The sequence below is a fragment of the Rhamphochromis longiceps genome, unplaced genomic scaffold (assembly GCF_057381845.1).
Source record: "Rhamphochromis longiceps isolate RC_006_pf unplaced genomic scaffold, R_longiceps_female_GT1.1 unmapped_scaffold_2, whole genome shotgun sequence".
Taxonomy (NCBI): Eukaryota; Metazoa; Chordata; class Actinopteri; order Cichliformes; family Cichlidae; genus Rhamphochromis; species Rhamphochromis longiceps.
Window position 1 is genome coordinate 1 of NW_028187222.1, and position 21,400 is coordinate 21,400.

Below are 21,400 nucleotides of genomic sequence, written 5' to 3' on the forward strand. Positions count from 1 at the left end.
ATATATGTGTATGTATATATGTATATATGTGTATGTATATATGTATATGTATATGTATATATGTATATGTATATATGTATATGTATATGTATATATGTATATGTATATATGTGTGTATGTATATATATATATGTGTGTGTGTGTGTATATATATATATATATATATATATATATATATATATGGCAGCATGGTGGCACGGTGGTTAGCACTGTTGCCACACAGCAAGAAGGTCCTGAGTTCAATTCCAACACCAGGCCGGGGGTCTTTCTGTGTGGAGTTTGCATGTTCTCCCCGTGTTTGCGTGGGTTCTCTCCGGGTACTCCGGCTTCCTCCCACCGTCCAAAGACATGCAGCTTGAGGGGATAGGTTAACTGGAAAATCCAAATTGCCATGGTGTGAATGTGAGTGCGAATGGTTGTCTGTCCCTGTGTGTTGGCCCTGCGACAGACTGGCGACCTGTCCAGGGTGTACCCTGCCTCTCGCCCTATGACAGCTGGGATAGGCTCCAGCGCCCCCCGCGACCCTGAAAAGGATAAGCGGAAGCGAATGGATGGATGGATGGAGATATATAGATAGATATATAGATATAGATATATATATATACACACACACACACACACACACAGTGGGGCAAAAAAGTATTTAGTCAGCCACCGATTGTGCAAGTTCCCCCACTTAAAATGATGACAGAGGTCAGTAATTTGCACCAGAGGTACACTTCAACTGTGAGAGACAGAATGTGGAAAAAAAAAAAATCCATGAATCCACATGGTAGGATTTGTAAAGAATTTATTCGTAAATCAGGGTGGAAAATAAGTATTTGGTCAATAACAAAAATACAACTCAATACTTTGTAACATAACCTTTGTTGGCAATAACAGAGGTCAAACGTTTACTATAGGTCTTTACCAGGTTTGCACACACAGTAGCTGGTATTTTGGCCCATTCCTCCATGCAGATCTTCTCGAGAGCAGTGATGTTTTGGGGCTGTCGCCGAGCAACACGGACTTTCAACTCCCGCCACAGATTTTCTATGGGGTTGAGGTCTGGAGATTGGCTAGGCCACTCCAGCACTTTCAAATGCTTCTTATGGAGCCACTCCTTTGTTGCCCGGGCGGTGTGTTTTGGATCATTGTCATGTTGGAAGACCCAGCCTCGTTTCATCTTCAAAGTTCTCACTGATGGAAGGAGGTTTTGGCTCAAAATCTCACGATACATGGCCCCATTCATTCTGTCCTTAACACGGATCAGTCGTCCTGTCCCCTTGGCAGAAAAACAGCCCCATAGCATGATGTTTCCACCCCCATGCTTCACAGTAGGTATGGTGTTCTTGGGATGCAACTCAGTATTCTTCTTCCTCCAAACACGACGAGTTGAGTTTATACCAAAAAGTTCTACTTTGGTTTCATCTGACCACATGACATTCTCCCAATCCTCTGCTGTATCATCCATGTGCTCTCTGGCAAACTTCAGACGGGCCTGGACATGCACTGGCTTCAGCAGCGGTACACGTCTGGCACTGCGGGATTTGATTCCCTGCCGTTGTAGTGTGTTACTGATGGTGACCTTTGTTACTTTGGTCCCAGCTCTCTGCAGGTCATTCACCAGGTCCCCCCGTGTGGTTCTGGGATCTTTGCTCACCGTTCTCATGATCATTTTGACCCCACGGGATGAGATCTTGCGTGGAGCCCCAGATCGAGGGAGATTATCAGTGGTCTTGTATGTCTTCCATTTTCTGATGATTGCTCCCACAGTTGATTTTTTTCACACCAAGCTGCTTGCCTATTGTAGATTCACTCTTCCCAGTCTGGTGCAGGTCTACAATACTTTTCCTGGTGTCCTTCGAAAGCTCTTTGGTCTTGGCCATGGCGGAGTTTGGAGTCTGACTGTTTGAGGCTGTGGACAGGTGTCTTTTATACAGATGATGAGTTCAAACAGGTGCCATTCATACAGGTAACGAGTGGGGGACAGAAAAGCTTCTTACAGAAGACGTTACAGGTCTGTGAGAGCCAGAGATTATACCTTGTTTGAGGTGACCAAATACTTATTTTCCACCCTAATTTACGAATAAATTCTTTACAAATCCTACCATGTGAATTCATGGATTTTTTTTTTTCACATTCTGTCTCTCACAGTTGAAGTGTACCTCTGGTGCAAATTACTGACCTCTGTCATCATTTTAAGTGGGGGAACTTGCACAATCGGTGGCTGACTAAATACTTTTTTGCCCCACTGTATGTATCGAACAATACAACATTTGTAATTTATTTTATCAACTTTCCTTCTGACGATGCTGTCTGTGTTGAGCGCTCAGTGAATCTGCGTTCGACTACTCCGCCTAGGCTGCACTGTCGAGCGCAGATCCACTGAGCGCTCAACACAGACAGCATCGTCAGAAGGAAGAGCGCAGGGCACCTCCCCCACCCTCCCCCACCCTCATTCAGATCTGGCGTTTGGAATTATTTTGGTTTTCATGTGACGTATGACCCTGAAGGTAAGCGAGTCATGGACTAAAGTAAAACAGTATGTTGGATGTGCCATGCAATGCTCAATTACATGGGTGGGAACTAGTGTGTTAGCGCAGTTAGCTCGTTAACGTGTTGGCCGTCTAGCCCCATGCAGGGGGCGATCGGCGGTAGCTCGTTAACGGAGATTTGCCGTGTTGTGGCGTTAAGGTCATTTCAACGAGATTAACCTGAAAGCACTAGTGAGAACACAACGAATATGACTGCACATTTACACCGACATCATCCTAGTGCAAAGACAAGTGGAAGCAGACAAAAAAAAGCAAGCATGCTACTAACTTTAGCCGAGTCATTTAGACAGCTGTTTAATATGCTGCTGAGAATATAGCCCAGAAGAAGCGGATAGTATAGCTTTTATTTTGGAAAGAGACATTTCTCTGTAATAAACTCTCTTTTCCAAAGATGAGTGATTCCTCAATCAGATACAGGGCTCGCAAAATCGCTAGCCCGACGTCCTGGAGCTAGCGATTTTTTTCAGTCGGGCTACCAAAATCTATCTCTGCCCTGCCCGTCGGGCTATTGTAGGAAGGAAAAATATATGTCAATGCTTTTGCATTCTTTCAGAAATGTAGCTGGGTAATTATGTCATTGGCATCGGTGAGCCACTGTCAATATGTGACATATTGAAATCGCGTTTGAATTTGTTTGTTTTTTTGCTTTCACTTTGCAATCGTGCGAACTGTGTATAGAGAGCGACAGCACTGATCTGTGAGTGATGATAATTTGTGCACCAATTCCTCTGACATCGTCTTATTAATTGTTAGCTTACTATGCAAACATGACAAGTGAAATCTCCCGCAGCAAGCTTAAACATGTGAGAGGTTGATCGCGCAGAGAATCGCTGAGCTTATGTGAGTGCGTGTGTAAAAGCAGCAGGATTTATATTTGCCTACGATGACCTGGATGACTGAGAACCTTCACAGACAGATATATATTCAGTGTTGGGGAGTAACGGAATACATGTACCGCCGTTACGTATTTAGAATACAAAATATGAGTAACTGTATTCCGTTACAGTTACCGTTTAAAAAGGTGGTATTCAGAATACAGTTACTTTGTTGAAATAAATGGATTACACTGGGGTACTTTCCTGTTTCATATTGTCGCGGGTCAGGACTGTTTGGGTTTGTTTGACAGCTACGTTCTTTTATTCCAGGTGGCAGCGTTACGGTTGCCATGGTTACAGGGCGACGCTCTCTCTCTCTCTCTGCGACTGTGTGTTTCCTGGGTGAGAGAGCGCCTTTTCGTTGTTGTTGTTGTGCTAAGCTAACAGGCAGAATGCTACAAGCATAGCTCTAAAGAATGTAGCATCATGTTCAGTGTAGTCCGTGCTGCTGGGAGAATGGACTGCCATACACGTTATGTGTCTGTGAGCGCTAGGAGGGAGAAAAAGGGGAGTGGAAAGGTACGAGCAGTCATCGAGGAAAAACGGGAGCTGGAAGCATGTAAATATAATAATAACCACTGCAGCCAAGAAGAGTGCCTGACGAGCCCAGTTGTAAGTAAGGTATTAAGACTCGACTGTACACCGTGTTCGTGTTTTCCTCCGAAAACAACAAGTTCCGTTGGAGCAGTCTTTCAACGCCTCTCTCTGTCTGTCGCAAGAAAAGTTGACCCACACAACAAAGTAGAGCTATTTTTCGGCTACCAGCCGACAGGGACCCCGCCGTATTATGCTGGGCTTACACTGTGCGATTTTTTTTCAGTCGCGCGATTCAGCTCCTGCTCAAACTGTACGATTGACTCGCAGGGGTTAGAAGTTCATAGGTCACGATGCAGGTCTCACACTATACCGCCCGATGCTCTGATGCGACCTGAGTGCTCACACTGTGCGTCCATAAAAATGAAGGTTATAACAGAAATTCTGTCGCTCGCTCTCCCTCTCCGTCTTTCACTCACACAGACACACCACCACCATCAACTTTGCTAAATTGCTAATGAAAAACATGATCAGGCAGCTGTGATTTAGCAGCAGTGTCGATCCAACTATTTTCACGGTTGTTGTGGTCGTGATAATTTTGTGAGGCCACATCGAAAGGGCTCGGATGGTTCTACAGGTTGTGCCTCCCTCGCTTGTGTCCAGATCACACGCTGCACTGCCGTGCTACGCCGTCTTTTTCGCTGACATTTGTGTTTGCGTGTGCGCAGTGTGGCAAACTGCGGTGACACCCTCACGACCAAGCGATTGATGATCGGGAGCTGGTCGTGAGTTGTCAATCGCTTCTCGTTACCCCACGTATACTACACGATGCACGACACACGATGAAGGCCAAAATCGGGCCGATCGCCAAAACGATCGCACGACTCAAAAATCAGCCCAAAATGGGCCAAAAATCGCACAGTGTGAGCCCAGCATTAGTCAGAGGTCCCTTTACTACAGTTCGGAGTCGCGGACCATCAGTAATAGTAATAAATCACACAGCAATAGTACATTCACGTTGTTGTAAAAAGCATGATAATATTGTAGCGGGTCAGGGCTGTTCGGGGTTCTGCTTGTACAGTTATGTTTTGTGTATGTTGCCATGGTGACGGGTGACGCCCTCTCGCTGCGACGGTGTGTCCTTCCGGGGTCAGAGGGCGCCCTATGTGTGTTGTGGTTGCCGCGCTGAGCAGTTAGCTAGTGGCAGTGTGTTCTTCTGCAAATGTAATAAACGGCTGTGCTCCCTGGCTAGCTCACGGGAAGCAAGACCAAACGATACCTCCGTCTCCTCCTTGTCTGAACTCGCCACAATATATTAAGTAATCCAAAGTATTCAGAATACGTTACTGTCATTGAGTAACGTAACGGAATAGGTTACAGAATACATTTTGGGGCATGTATTCTGTAATGGAATACATTTTAAAAGTAACCTTCCCAACACTGTATATATTTTAGTTCTGCTGAGCCAAATAAGACAGGTCAGGGTGAAGAAGTGACAGCCAAAGAAAAGCTTACCACAAAACGGAGAAGTTATGACAAATCAGACTATAAGGCAAAAAGAAAGTGCAGCTTTATGGTTTCATGGACAAAAGAATTTCTGTGGCTGCAATATGACGAGCTAAATAACCAGGGCTGCACATAAGTGGTCCGCAGGTGCGCATTCGCTGTCAAAATAAAAAACACGCACAAGGGTTAGGGTTAAATTTAAAAACTGTACTTTTGAGTTAAAATATATATTTATAATTTTAATAAATGACAAATTAAAAAGGCATGAACATTTTTTTGTATCAAAAAAATATCGAACCGTGACACCAAAGTATCGAACCGAACCGAACCGTGAATTTTGTGTATCGTTGCACCCCTAATATATATATATATATATGAACAACATAACAACATTAACTAGTTGTTATTTGCTAACTAATCTTAAATGACTGTTCAGCACAGAAATGAAGCCCAACAATCATGTTCTACAGTCCCGTGGTCTCAGCCTCAGATACTCAACTAATCAAGGTGATGTCATGACAAAATGAATGACCAACAAAACATTTTTCTCCTTCATTTCTGTCAAACAAAGCTGTATGTAACGTGTCTCGTGGTTAGTATCATGGTTGCTAGGCAACGGAGGCTAGACCATCCCATTTCACAAGCCTCGCACTTCCGGCCTTAGCGGTCTTTAAGTACGCGGCCCGTGAGGACTGGCTCACGGGCTGCAGACCCTGAATTGGGATACAGACTAGAAGCTATTGATGCGCTTTTTGATGACGTCTTTTCTGACGTCGACGTCTCGAGATCTGGCCATACCACGAAAAAACACTAAGGCTCTCAAGACTGCTAACATCTACAACCGATTGAAACTGCTAACTTGATTTTGGCTCTTGCAAACTTTTGTTTATTTATGTTCCCCTTAATTTATTTTATTTTTTGTACTCACTTTTGTCTCACTGTCTTTGTCACTCTCTCTGTTCCTCATTGTACTACCACAATGTTATATTTTATGTGATTCCTGTTTTACTTGACTGTATGTCTAAAATGTGATAAATAAAGTTAAAAAAAAAAATCTGGCCATACCACGTGACAAATTTATGAACGGGTTAGCGCGTTTGGCGTGACATTAAAATAGGGGGCAGTTACAACTTACAAGTCACACTTTGTGGACTTTTGACTTTATTGTTTGTTTGTTTTTTAAACTTCTTTTTATCTAATGGAAATTGCAAGAAAGGTGTATTTTTCACCTGTCTGAGCATACTTATTAGGAGCTGATGTATCCTAATAAGTTCTGCACATACTAATAAATACTTGTAAATACTTAGCTGTGTTGAACAATAAAATCTCAGCTCTGTTGCAGTATTAGAGAGACTTGCAGGAAAACAAGGAGACCAACCTGGCTAAAACCTTTAAAAATCACATGGTATGCTTGTATTATACAACTTTAATTTATATTTTAAATATGAGTAATTACAGACATCTCCAAATGAATATTGTATTTTTGTTTTATTATCAGCAGAGATGAATGATGTGGATGAGGTCTTGGTCAATATAATGATGGAGGATTCCCAGCCCTTTACTATTGAGGAGGACAAACAGTTCAGAAAGCTCAGAAAACTTTGAAACAAACACATCCTCCAACAACGCACACCCATATTTTGTTTTCAAATTCCATTGCAGTCATTTCACACCTTAAACCTTTGGTAAACAATTGAACAAATAAAAGTAAACTGCAATAAATAACGAGGAATACAGAGTTCATCACACAACATAATAATAATTCTGTCGAGAGACCTACCTCGGCACTTGTGCTGGTGAAGCCAAAGGCAAGATATGCTTCATCATATTTTCTAGTCTTTGGCTTGGAAAGAAGTTGGTTTGGAAACATATTTGGTGATGCTTCAGCCTCTGCCTTGCATTTGTGTGGGAGCCCTGTCAGAAAACCTGTCCATTATGCTAGCAGTGTCCAAGCATTCTTTTTTTTTTTCTTTTTTTTATTCATGCCGCAGTCCCCCTGCAATAGCTCTGCGCCCCCAGGGGACACGCCCCCCACTTTGGAACCTCTGCCTTGTATGTAAAAATATCACATTTGTTGTATTTTTGTGCGCCTGACCAATCGCAACAGTTGGAGCAACGATGAAGAAACTTTCCTCAACTGTATTTGCGATGTATAGCTGCTGCTTTGGATGCTGTGTATCACTGGAATGATGTTTTACTCAGCCTGAGTCTTGAGTTTCGGTTATAATAAACGTCTGGCTTCCTGTTGTTATGAGGTACTCTAGGGCTGTCGAACTCCAGGCCTCAAGGGACAGTGTCCTGCAGGTTTTAGATCTCACCCTGGGTCAACACACCTGAATCAAATGATTAGTTCATTACCAGGCCTCTGGAGAACTTCAAGACATGTTGAGGAGGTAATTTAGCCATTTAAATCAGCTGTGTTGGATCAAGGACACATCTAAAACCTGCAGGGACACCGACCCTCGAGGCCTGGAGTTCAACACCTGCGTGATAGTCGCACCAGAAGTGTCTGTGAGAATAACCAAGGTAAAAGAAAAAAAAATTTGTCATGAAAATTGCTAAGAAGTAGATCACCTGTAATTAATTAATGTGTTTTTCTAGCTCTTCTTTTCTTGTGGTGACACAGTATGTGAGTAATGGGTTATAGTGAGGATGATGTCACTTGAGCAAATAACATTTTCTCTTGAAAGTAGGAAAAAAAAAAAAAAGAAAAGGACAGACAGAGCTGAAAACTCTTCCTGATTTATTTTCTCCTTGAAAGCAGAGACTTTTTGTTGAGATGTTTTGGACTCAAACTTAGTAGACAATTTTTAGGCATGGTTTCTTCCTGTCACAACATTACTGCGCACCAGTGCACAAAACAAGGTCGATAAAGACAATGATGAGCAATTTTGGTGTGGAAGAACTTGACTGGCATGTGCAGAGCCAGGACCTCAACTAATAGAACACCTTTGGGATGATTAAGTTTGTGGAAAGCCATGCAGAAGCATCACATCGCAGAACGGCTCACTGCAGTTGTGGGGTCTCAGAACCAAAAGAATGACAACACCACGGAACAGAAGTTTGATACCATCATGGGGAGGCTCGCGGCTCTCCAACGGGAGATTGAGAGACCAGTGTCAGAGTGCTAAATTCGGAGCTGCTCGCATAAAGGAGAAATCAACAATTCATTCATTTCATTCATTTATTTGTTCATTTTCAGGCACAACAAATACCTATAGTGAACATAAAATGCACAAAACAAAAAACAAAAATTGCCTGAAAAAGGAGTGTGACGAAGAAAACTTAAATCCCACCCCTATACTCACTCATCAACGAAAAAAACAAACTTCCCGCAGCTACGCTGTCAATGGAAAATTGTATTTAGTAGTCAGTATAATCTTTTAGTGATATAAGTTTGCATATGGTAGAATACTGCATGTAGTTATTTGTATTAGGAAATATTTAACCATATGTGCTTAGAGGCATATAATCAATTGTGTAGTGACAGGATGTGTGATCTCTAGCAGGCTGCAGGCTTGGTGTGCACCCCAGGAATGCACCCCCACGTCCTGGGATCATGAGAGCTCGTACCTTGTTTTATTGTTTTATGGTAGGATTAACGTAGCTACGTCTGTTCTAGTCGAAGTGTTTTAACTGCTGGACTTCCTCACCGTGTTATCTAGGGTGGGGGAGACTACCCTCTTTGTGACCAAGGATGTACCTTTTGTGCTTTCATGTTATATGACCCTTTGATCAGCAGGACACACACACACACACACACACACACACACACACACACACACTGAAGTATAAAATAAAGACAGGGGCAGTTTCTTAGCGCGAGTCTCTCTGTCTGGAGGCTGCCCTTGCTAGCAAGACGTTCTGTGTGTTTCTCTTCTCTGAGTCTTTACTGAAGAAGTGTTTTAGAACATTTTCCCTAACATTATTTGGTCCTTCGAGCCGGATGCAGAAAATATCAGAACTGTTATCTGTGACTCTGTTCCAGGATCCAGCACTGATTCCTGACGCCGTGGGGAGCCAGCACCGAAGCCTGTGCACAGCCCTCATGGACGAGGAGAGAGCCCCAGGACGTTAAATTCGGGTCTGGGCCGGTGTTATAATCTGGTCCACGGCGGTGGGATTCAGTCCGATGATCTGAATCACCAGTGAGACGTCGGAGAGTGAGAAACACTATTTTGGTATATAAGACGGCCGCAAAGGTTTAAAGTAACGTGATAAATTAGGTTGGGTTCGCCGAAAGGAGCTGAATTAGACTTAGGTTTTAGAGGTAGCCGAAATTACTTCGTGACAAATTCAAATGAAAACACGTTGAGACAAAGAAATTAAAATAGGTTGGGTTCGCCGGAAAGAGCTGAATTAGACTTGAGTTTTAGAGGTAGCTGAAATTATCTCGTGACAAATTAGCGCGCAAATGTCTATGTGTGTGTATGTGTCTGGAAGTAAGTTGATTTTACAGCACAATACGCTGCTGAACTACTTCCATTTTTGTTTTCTTTGCTGAGGCTCACGTACTGGTGACAAAGGAGAACGGTTGAGTTTCATCTCATAAAACTGATACCGCTTCACCGTTAGGGTGAAGTCGAAGGCCGTATCAGTAAACCACTCTGAAGTCAAGCGTGCCAGCAACGGCCCAGCAAAATCTTTGAAAATGGGGGATAAACAAAAAAAAATTAACAGCTGATGAGGAATGGTTAGAAAAACAACAAACCGGAGCAGGTAAAATAAGTGCAAATAGGTGGAGAAATCCACAAAAAGCAAAAAAAAACAAAAACAAAAAACGCAGATTCTTTAGATTGCCCTGATCAACAACAGCCAGTGCTCCAGACCATTAATTTAACCAGTTGTTAATAGAAATCTGCATTAAGCTTAGGGTTGCTCAAATTCAGTATAATGACATATGAGATGAAGTAAAATAGGCAAATATTTAAACTAATGATGTGCATAGAGGCATTTGACCTGTTTGAAAGACTGTCGTCTTATTATGAGCCATGGTCAAGATATAGAGCACACCTGTGAAAACAACTAATATGTTGAACCCTGTATGAAACATCTAAAGGTACATGATGGAGAAGCTGAATTGAATATGAAAGTGCAAGACTTTGCCACTGTGTGGCAAAGCACGCGACCACTGTGAAGTTGCGTTGCGGTCTCTTCTGAGCTGATGAGCAAGCTACACATCATCAGATCGAGAGCTGTCTGAGAACTCCTCAAAGAGAGGGAAACAGAACTGTGATATCTAGAGTGTGCAGCGTTTCCGTGAGCAGTTTTTCTGCATCTTGACTCATGTGTAGAGTGTTCATAGCATCAGCATTATGTTTTTGTTTATTTGTTTTGTTGGGTGGAAAAATTGTTAAATAAACTGGTGATCATATTTATGGATCACCATGGCACATATCATCAGCCATGTGATTTATTTATGCAGATGAAAAAGTGAGTGTGAATGTGTCTGACGTCACAGTGTTTTTGTGCGCTGTGTAAAAGTAATTGCCTCTGATTGTGAGAGCGGTGATTCTGCAGGTCACCAGCTATTTAAACAAAACAAAAAAAAGAGTGAAGAAGAGACAAAATTTACATTGTAGATGAAAAATAATCATAGGAAAAAGGTTTTGTGTTGATCAGCCAAGAACTACAATCTCATTTTCTGCTTTTAAGAAAGGACTGTTCACAAAAACAGAGAGAGAGAGAGAGATGAAGCAGTGATAATAATAATGAAAATGTCTTAGTTTGTCACTTTCAGGTGCAAAGCAGACCTGAATCAATTTTCCACATGCAGCGGTCGGAAGAAAGTCATAGTTTAACATCATTGGAAACATTCAGGCCAAGTTTCTGGCTGACTTATTTACAGCACCATGTGTCTCTCAAACTCACAAGCAAGCGCTCACTCCTCCCTGAAGACAAGGAATGCAGCTCCAAAGAGCAATAACATGGCAGATAAAGAGACAGCAGCAAAGTCCTGAGCAAAGAGTCCCAACAAGCAGCAGCAGTGTGGACAAACAGCATCAGAGAAGAAGAGCAAACCCATCATCCTGACTGATTGGATGAATGGCACTGTGTTTACAACAAGCTACAAATTCACTATGCATGTGAAGAAAACTTTTGAGGACAACTGAGGAGACTGTTGGAGTTTGACATTTGCCACCTTTGGAGTAAAATGGCAAGAAGAGACAGTGGAACACAGGACAAAGCTGAAGGAGAACTGCCGGCTATTGGACTGTTGTAGTGGGAGAGGACAACAGAGTGAGTAAGTAGAACACAGAGGAGTGCTGGTGTTAAATGTGGGGAAATCAAAATTTGGGTTAGCAAACCTGGGAAAAACAAAACTGACTGCTTAAGTTGGAAAATTGAGAAGGAGTCTGAAACACTGCAAAAAGAAACATACAAAATCACACACACAAGCAGAACATGCATTAACCCTACTAATACAAACACAAAATAGCTCATGAAGATTAGACAACATCTTAAGCATGTGAGTCTGTTTATCATCTTGTCCAAGTCACTTAGTGTGATGCAAAGACCAGTGGACTCATAGTACATCAGTTACAAAATGATCAAATAATAGTAGAGAAATGTGTAGGAAAGGCAGCTTTAAGAACATGCTCTGCTGGAGATGCAGCTCCACAGACATGCATTAAACCTGCCTAATAACACAAACACACATGCAATGAAGATCAGCTTGTTATCTCTCATCTGTGTTAAAATAGTGTCAATTTAGCAGACACTTGTTATCAAATACTGAATTTATCCAATGCAACAAATTGACTCTCTAGGTTGCAGGACAACAGTTTAACTTTTGTGGGAAAAAAGATTCTGGTTTGACCAACCAGTGATCAGACAATAAATTTAGTTGTTAATATAGTAAATTGGGAGATGCTTTCTGCTTGATTGATGCAGCACAAAGTAATTTACTGTATGAGGGAAATTCTATTTTTGTGATAACATTTTGAACATGCATTTCTGTTGTCCTGTCATCTTAGTGGGTTAATAGCTGATATGCAAATTAGTTGATCGTTCCTAGATTAATGAAAGGTGACTGAATTCTAGCACGAGTGAATGGGATGTTTGGAGTTTGTTGAGTGGAGACTGTAAAACACTGAGTTTCCTGTTTTGATGTGCGAGTGAATCCTGTACCTAGATACACAACTCTGAATACATAAGAACAAACTTCTTTTGTGAAGTGCATTACAACATGTCACATGTTTTATGATGAAGGGAAAAAGGAAAATTGAATAAAATAGATCTGTGGCCTAAATGAGTGAAGAGCACAGACCTGGGGATTAAACTCATAGCTAATATGACATTAGGGTTATATTGTGTGTTGTGCAGCTGATGGTTGGTTTGGAGTTAATCTAGCTGATGATTTTTCTTTTGTTGTGAAGTTGAGCCTGCCAATTAGTATGATGGTATGATAAACCATGCTAATGGTATGATTTACCCTCCTGAGATGAGGAGCTTGTGTCATGACTTAACAAGGCCTTTTTATTTTGATACTTTCACAGTGCACTGAAAGTTTTGTTTGATAATCTCTGTTATTTTTCATTTTTTGAACAGGCACTGATTTTGTTTGTCAATTTCTTTTCTTTAAGCAGATCTGTACGTCGGGAATTAAAAGCGCTATGCCGACATGTCGAGAAAACCGTTACAAGTGAGTTTCTCCACATTAAAATGGGCTCTGGAGACCGCCACTTATTTGGGACAATTAGAAAATGAGAGTGCCTTCCTAAAAAGGATTCAGCAAGGAAATCCGATCTAAAAGTTCTTCTTTTTCTTTTGAAATGACGTCATTTTGCTGAAAGTGGAAACTAAATGCGACGACAGGTTCCACTATCAGCAAAGAAAGAATGAATGAATGAATGAATGGAAATAAAAAACAAACTGACTGACTGGTAAAAGCTGACAAGACTTGACCACGACTCAAGGTTAACCTCCACCTAGACAGGACAAAGGGTGGAGGAATTTGTGTTTTTTGTTACAGGAGCAGAAAGATGATAGCAACATTCGAGGTTGCATGATGGTTTAACCTTTGAAATGCCATTTTCTGTGTCTGTGCATCTACCAGGGGTGTTATTCACTACCTTGTGTTGCTTACAGAGGTAACTGTGACAAAGTATGCATACGCCTGCGCAGCGCTAACATTTATATTTTCTTTTCTACAGCATTGCAGTTTTTCATGTGTTTGATCATGTGATTTATAAGAGGATTAGTTAATGTTTTTCTACTACAGGATTTCTGGGTTTATGTGTGAAGGAAACTGTGTTTACAGGTTATGAGTTGGTGATGCTTTTACACTGTGTTTTTGGGGAAATGTGAAGGTTACTTTGATGATGTGAATAACATTCTTTCCACAGCTATGGATGGCTAACTTTATGGTCTTTTTATGGCACCTCTGGAACCTGTCGACCTGCGTTTGACCTGTGTCTGACCACCGTCTGACCACAGTCAATGTGTATTGCTAATGTTTGTTTTTCTAAGAATGCTTATTACTCTTATGATATAATTGTTTATAAGTGTGAAATTTGATTTCACTTCCAGATCTTGTTTTCCAGGCCATGATGGTGTGTATGCAGGCTCCTGGCGGAGCCAGTCTTTAAGCAAATTTAATATGCAAAACACACTAACATTTTTATTGCAGGATTATAGGTCCAGGGTGGTGCTGCTCCAGAGGAGGAGATGCCCTGATGTTACCTGGGATATGATCTAGCTAATCTTTTTCTTTAAGACAGGAATCTGATTTTGATGAGTTGACTCATGGGAATGTCCATGTGTCAAGATGAGGGATCCAGGATTAATATGAAACAATGAATTAACATTAAATTTTGGAATTAATATTAAATTTTGTTTTATATGATTTTTGCAGCGATTTGTGTGATTAACAGTTCATTCAACGGGTATTAAACCTATGCAAGTGGTGCATCCATGTTCAGATGAGGCTTTGATGGCCTATAAGTGAAGTTCACTGAACTAAAGAATGTGGTTTGATGATTGTTGACATGCTCTCCAAATAGAAGTTTTTCCTCCTAGCAAGGAAATACAGGTGCAGCAGTAATCTCCTGAGAAATCTTCAGAGGCCCAGTGAGAAGCATGAACCATTCCAGGCATAACTGACAGCCCAGGCAGTGGTTGAGGTCAAAGGTCGTGCTGGTTGGGGCCCATTATGAGATCAGACTTTGGAGCCACAGCAAGGACCATGAAACTGCGTTGGAATGAGAGCTGTGCCAGGGGGGATTTCCAGAGGCCAACAGAGGAGATTGTGGACAACAGACGGGCACCTGAAGGATGAGGGGAGCGTGCCAAGCTCAATCGACAGCGCAGAGGGAATCTAAGGATGTCATCATGATTCTGTGAAAGCACAGGAACCAGAAGCTATGGTGGTGATAACAGCAGTTTCCTATGAACAAATATATAAGAAAATATATAAGAAAAAACACAGTTCTTCAGTTGTCTCCTGGCCTGGTCCCAGGTTCGAGAGACATAGAATAAACGTCGTATGATGACAATGGGCATTTCATTTTCTCCATTATCAGGATGGAATGAGTCTATCTTTATCAGGTTAGACATTGTGTGGTACTCTCGGCTTTCTGTTCCTGCTGGATGTTTGAGTACCTTGTTGTTGTTCAGGTGAAGCATCAAAGAGCTTTCTGAGTCTTGGCTCTTTCAGGCGTTGTGTGTTAATCAGTGATTGCGTGTGTGTAGGTGTATTGGATCCGGGCGCTGGCTCGCCTGAGTCGTCATCTACTTGATCCGACACCTGAGGTGGTCTGGTTGGGCTGGTCTTAACCCTGCTGGCATGAATCCACTGAGGTTGTCCGTCTGTGAGGATGCTGGTTCTGGTCACTGCAAGCACAGTCTGGGGGCTGGAACACGCGGCCTCCCCGAGTGTCCTTAGTTTTAGCGACTTCACCAACACCGCGTCTCCATGTCTCCACTGGTGGAACTGTGGAGGGGAGAGGCTGAGAGAGACAAACTTTCTGATAGATATTATTCAGTGTTTCTACCAGATTGTGAACATAGTCGGACAATGCAGTGTCTATGTCCCCTTCCAATAGCGGTGCCCCTCTGGAGGCTGACCATGGTGTTGGAAATGGTCTTCCCATGATTATTTCAAATGGAGATAATTTGGTTGCTGCGGATGGAGTCATAATGTACGAAATGGAAAATCTGGTTGTGGTAAATGCTGATGTTTCGCTTTTGGTCTCCCTACATTAGTTCGTGCACATGTTAGACAGGTTGCTAATATGCTTTTTACTGCATGTGATGTTTTCTCAATTACAAATCTTGATTTTATTGCCCCTATTACCCCTCTTTGTCCGACATGACTCACACCGTGAAAATGTCGGACAAGGACTGGCACCAGGGAATATGGGAGGGCAATCAAACCCTCAAAATTTTTGTATAGGCCATCTCTGTCATCTAAGGTACAGTCATTATCCTCCCAATAGGTGTAATCAGATGCAGAGGCCTGCTCTTGTATAAATTTTAAATCAACATTTGTTTCTAAATAGTCTGGGAGTGTAACAAGTGGCAGCTGTAGGGGCACAGATAATACTTCCTGTGGAGGTGGGAGCTGTGATGCAGCTGCAGCTTTGGCAGTCACGTCTGCTAAGGCATTACCTGCTGCTTCGTCTGTGTCAGCTGTACTGTGTCCTTTCGTTTTAACGACTGCAACGGCCGATGTTAGCTGTATAGCCTGAAAAAGTCTTTGAACAAAATCAGAATTTAGCAATTGATTTTCCGTCAGCAGATCTAAATCCTCTTTGTCTCCACAATGTGCCAAAGTCATGTACGACGCCAAACGCATAACGGCTGTCTGTGTAAATTGTCACACGCTTATCCACATGTAACTCACAGGCGCGTATTAAAGCCATGAGCTCTGCTTTTTGTGCTGAGTGAAATGGTAATGAGTGAGCCTCTAGTATGATGTCAGGCAATGTCACCACTGAATAGCCACAAAGAAATGAGTTGTCATTCGGCCTTGAAGAGGACCCGTCCACATAAACCGTGGCTGAGTCTGGGATAGGTGTTTGCTCTAAATCTGGACGTGGTGCTGTGGATTCCTGTATACGCATCATGCAGTCATGAATGTCAAGCCCGTCTGAGCCATCCTGTCGGTCAGAGGAACACAGCATACGAATAAGTAAGTGTGCTGGCGAATTGGGTGTGCTGCTCTCCTTTATAGTGAGATTTGCTGTGGAGGTCAGTGTAGCTTCATAACCTGAGCGACATTGTGCGGTCATATGTTGTGTAGTTATGTTTGCTAGAATGGTCGTGACCTGGTGATTGGTGTGTAGAATAGTGTCATGTGAGAGTGTGAGCTTCTCGCAGTCCCTTATCATGATAGAGCAAGCTGCTACTGCCCTCAGGCAGGCTGGCATTCCTGAACAACCACAGGCAGCACCTTTGAGTGGCGGAGGTCAGCACTCCCTTTAATGTATTGAAAGAGGCAGTCATTTCTGTGGACCACAGTATTCGAGGAGGCTTGTCTTTTTTACAACAGTCACGCAGAATGTGGTCATGAAAAGAACAGTCTGGTATCCACTGTCTGCAATAGTTCACCATGCCTAGGAAAGACAACATTTCCTTCTGTGTAGTGGGCCGAGGGACGGAGGTCACAGCTTTGACCCTGTCTGCAGTCATGGAACGTTTTCCGTGGGACAGTGTGAATCCCAAATATTGAACAGAAGTCTGACAGTACTGCATTTTCTTTGCCGATGCTTTGTGGCCAGTCTGTTGGAGGTGCTGGAGAAGCATGTGTGTAGCAGTTTGACATAGTTCCTCACTCGGAGCACAGAGGAGGAGGTCATCCAGTACAGCCCTCCAGAGGAGTGAAGCTGTCCAGGGTAGCACGGACCACCATTGAGAAAGCAGCAGGGCTATCTACCATGCCTTGGGGCAAACGAGTCCAAGTGTACTGCTTATTTCTATGTGTGAATGCAAATATCGGCTGTCCCAGATAGCAAGGAAACACTGAAACTATGTTGAGTCAATATCAGGCTGTGTCATTGAATCAACGTTGAAGTGTGACGTTGACCTGACGTCACTCTTGCACCCTTTTTTAACGTTGAAACAACATCAGGTTTTGATGTTGAATCAATGTTGAAACCTGACGTTGATTCAACGTTATATTTTCTAATACTGTTGACATTGAAACAATGTCAGATTCTGATATTGAAACACTGTTGAGCTATGGTGTTGATTTTCCACCTCTTTCGCACAGTTGCTTTTTATTAAAACAACAGTTAAATCATGACTGGAAATCTACCTTTCTTTATAGGTATTTTAACCAATACTAAACTACTGCATGTTTCCATCAATACTTCAACCACCTAAACACATAATTGTACTTATTCCTTAAATTGGACACCCTTTATAAAAAAAACCCTAAATGTCTCACAATGTATCATGTCAATATTAATATCCTAAAATAAGAAAGCATTGCATGTGATGTAACAGAGAGAAAAAATAAACAAAAAAAGGTCAATAGGCATGTTTCGTTTGCTAAATACTTTATTAAAAGACAGTTTCCTATTTACGTTTATATGATTCACAGAAGTTTGTAATTTTTTGCATGATGTGCGTCCTGCACCACCCAAACGATCTGGGGCGTATCGGAGCCATTTCTGCACTGCTTGTGCAAAGACAAACTCGGACATAGAGTTTGCCCCTAACTGCTGCGTCAGGCTCCAATCAAGGCAAAGCGTCTCACCTATAGACACATTTTAAGAGATGGAATTAGCGTGTCTCATGTCTTAAATGTGTATGCAAGTGCTTGTGTGTTTAACCAACAGGCCGTTGTTATGTATTTAAATCACATCTGACAGCTATTACACTTTATAGTTACAAAGTGTACATAACCTTTATATACTTACCATTGCCTTATTTGCCTCTTGTGATTGAAGAGCTGGCTCTGCATTGTTTAGCTCCTCAATGTTGTGCAAGGGCAAATCCAGAGGCAGTACCCCAGCATCTACCGATTCATTGCAGCCGGTATTGCGGATGGCTCTGACCTCCTCACGGAGTTCGTTAACAGCTCTCGTCAGGTCTGACAGAAAAAGATAATTTTTTTTAAGTATTTAAGAATACAGACAACTTGTCAAACGTTTCCTTGTGTCACACACAGATATGTACAAAGACACTAGACAGTATTTTATTACCTGGTATTTTCACTCGAGGGGCCTGGGGAAACCATTTTTTTGTGGGCTGCTCATCCTCTGAGTCACTATATGTGTACAGGGGATTTGGTCTAAAGAAAAAAAGTTGAAAACAGTCATAAGTAATTACAAATGTGCTTTTGGAATATTTTTTCCTAAAGTTACAGTTTGATTTATAACAACACACACAGGAAACGGAGATGTGCAAGAAGGTACAGTATACAAGGAATTTTTGAATTGCACAAGTGTACACGGCTTTGCATTTATAAAAAGTTTACAAGCTTCCACTTTTTGGACTATATTATGTGGTGATATTGCAGTATGCAAGCACCACAGATATGTATAAAAGACAAGATCATAAATTCTTAGCAATCAAAGATATGTTTGTGAAATAAAAAAAGTTTTACTTGTGCTTTCTTTTATGACTGGTCTGAGTTTCAGCTTCGGACTGAAGGTCAGACGTATCACAGTGTTCACTTAGATATTTCTGAAGACTGCGTTCTGCTTCGTGAAATGTGTCTGGAAGTACAAACACAATGTATGGCCAGACATAAATTAGGACACGAAAAACTTGTTATTGTTACATTTATACAACACCAATCCAGATGATACCCACCATGGCTTATTAGAAGTCGGACTGGTGCATAGGTGAGCCATGTTGCACCAGGATGAACTCTCCTCTTTACTGCGTCGTGGATCCTCAATGTGTCTCACGGAGGATATGGAGGCCATGACAATTTCTCCCCATTTATCCATGATCTAGGGACTATTTCTGTACCACCAGTGCTACCAGTGCTAAACTGCACAATGCACCAGTCTTTCATTTTTATCTTTTTTTTTAATTTGGAGTCCTTTTTTGCCCTGTCTAGGATAAACAGGAAACAGATAATTACAATATATTTCATAGTCACTACAAAACTTGATCTATTGATTGAACTAAATAATAAATAATAGCTTAAAATGTATATAGGCAACAATTAAAAGCAAACCCGTATATGTAAGCATTTAAACACTGAAGATAATAAAATTAACAGTATTTTGTCTAAGTCTGCCATTGTAGGAATTCATGGCACCGAGACAAAAACTTGGCGCACAGTGTGGCGTCAAAATAGGCGCACACCTTTGACGCTGCGTTTTCTCCGTCTTCCTCGTCCACACGTAAATGCTAAACGCAGTTTACGTGTGGACAAAAGGTGCAAACGCAAGTTAGGTGAGCGTGCAGCGTAAAGTTAGGTGAGCGTGCAGCGTAAAGTTTGAATTGAGTGCGAATCGAAGCGGGTGCTCTCCAATCATTAAAAGTAACAAAGTCATTGAACACATTTATACAGTTACCTTTACGTTTATCAATCATATATCACAGATTTACAATTTTTTGTAGTACTATGCTAAAAAGCAACTACAGAGCGTTAAAGCTAGCTTTATAAGGGAATATAACGGAAAAGTATGAAACGAAAATGTTTTCTTTGTTGATAGACTTTGTTTGCAGTGCAATTTATTTGTTGCCGGATTGTAAGATGAAAGTAGACACAATTTCAGGCTCCCACATTTTATCTGAAACTTTACATTAACAAGTTTGTTTGTTTTTTTTACTGTTATTCAAATGCAACCGTGGAAATAACGAATAGAACAAAAGTCATTCATTCTTACCTTATACTAATCGTGGTGCAGGCCAGTGCAGTGCATGAACTGATGCCTTCTCCGGTCAATTCCGCTGAGAGTAAATCTAATGTCCCGCTCTACTGTACAAGACAATGGTTACCTGGAGGGATGTACCAATGTGATAGGGGTGCTGCGGAATAGTCCAAGTGGTAGCAGCTTTAATTTCCCGCTCAACCATAAATCGATGGTTTTTCAACGTGATTGTTGTCACCTTGTCAACTATAAATAGATCAACAATCAACGATGACAGAACAACAGTGAATCAATGTTATTTCAATGTCAGTGTCAGGTTTCATCAGTATTTCAATGTTGTTTCAACATTGGTTTTGTGTTGACATTTCAATCCTGACGATTCTGATGGTTCAGATGGAAAATCAACATCTGTTCAATGTCTCCTTGCTATCTGGGGTGTGTCTTCATGCACAGGCACTGAGAAAAAAAGCGGAGCACAGGTCCACCACGGTAAAATGTATAGCTGTGGATGGAATGGATGTCAATATGCTGGGAACGTCTGGGACGAGAGGTGGCAGAGGCATAATGACTGCATTAATTTGCCTTAAGTCTTGTATGAAACGCCATACGCCAGGTTTGTTAGGCTTTGGCACAGGATTGACAGGAGTGTTATATGGAGATACTGTGGGCTTTATTACTCCTGTAGTCAATAAATCTCCTATAATGACATCTAGGGCTGCGGCTTTTTCGGTGGAAATGGGATATTGCTTGACATATACTGGCTTGTTGTGTTTCAGCTGTGCGTGATAAGGTGTCAATAAATCCTACATCATTCTCACCTTTTGACCATAATGTCATATTCTGGTATTCAGCTGGCAACGTAACTGCAGAAATAGTACAGTGGATAGGGTAGGTTAGATCTATGTGTCGACATGGTGTAGTTATGTCATAACCTATGTCTGAGTTATGTGACAAGACCACTGTTTGACCTTCACTGGTGTGAGCAGTTATCACGTTGTTGAACAGTGTGAGAGAGACAAAAGTGTGGCTCCCAGTCATGGGATTACCTGGTAGTGGCGTCTGTACACGTTTTTTGGCACAGTGTGTGACATGGAGTACCGGACAAAAAGATGTTGACTTCATTCTCTGCTGAGGCGTCCAGCTGACACAGAGGCTGTTCCTTCTCCAT

At 41.8% G+C, this 21,400-nt stretch overlaps 1 protein-coding gene across 1 annotated transcript; it reads right to left on the reverse strand.

Moving 5' to 3' along the window:
• Nucleotides 1–17,938: 17,938 nt before the first annotated feature.
• Nucleotides 17,939–21,400, reverse strand: LOC146640778 (uncharacterized). The gene is made up of 6 exons (XM_085399898.1): nucleotides 21,331–21,400; nucleotides 19,217–19,309; nucleotides 19,008–19,119; nucleotides 18,604–18,692; nucleotides 18,319–18,491; nucleotides 17,939–18,155 (listed from the first exon to the last, which is right to left on the reverse strand). Exons 1-6 carry the CDS (start codon nucleotides 21,398–21,400, stop codon nucleotides 18,126–18,128), a joined length of 567 nt encoding a protein of 188 aa, XP_085256024.1. The 3' UTR covers nucleotides 17,939–18,125.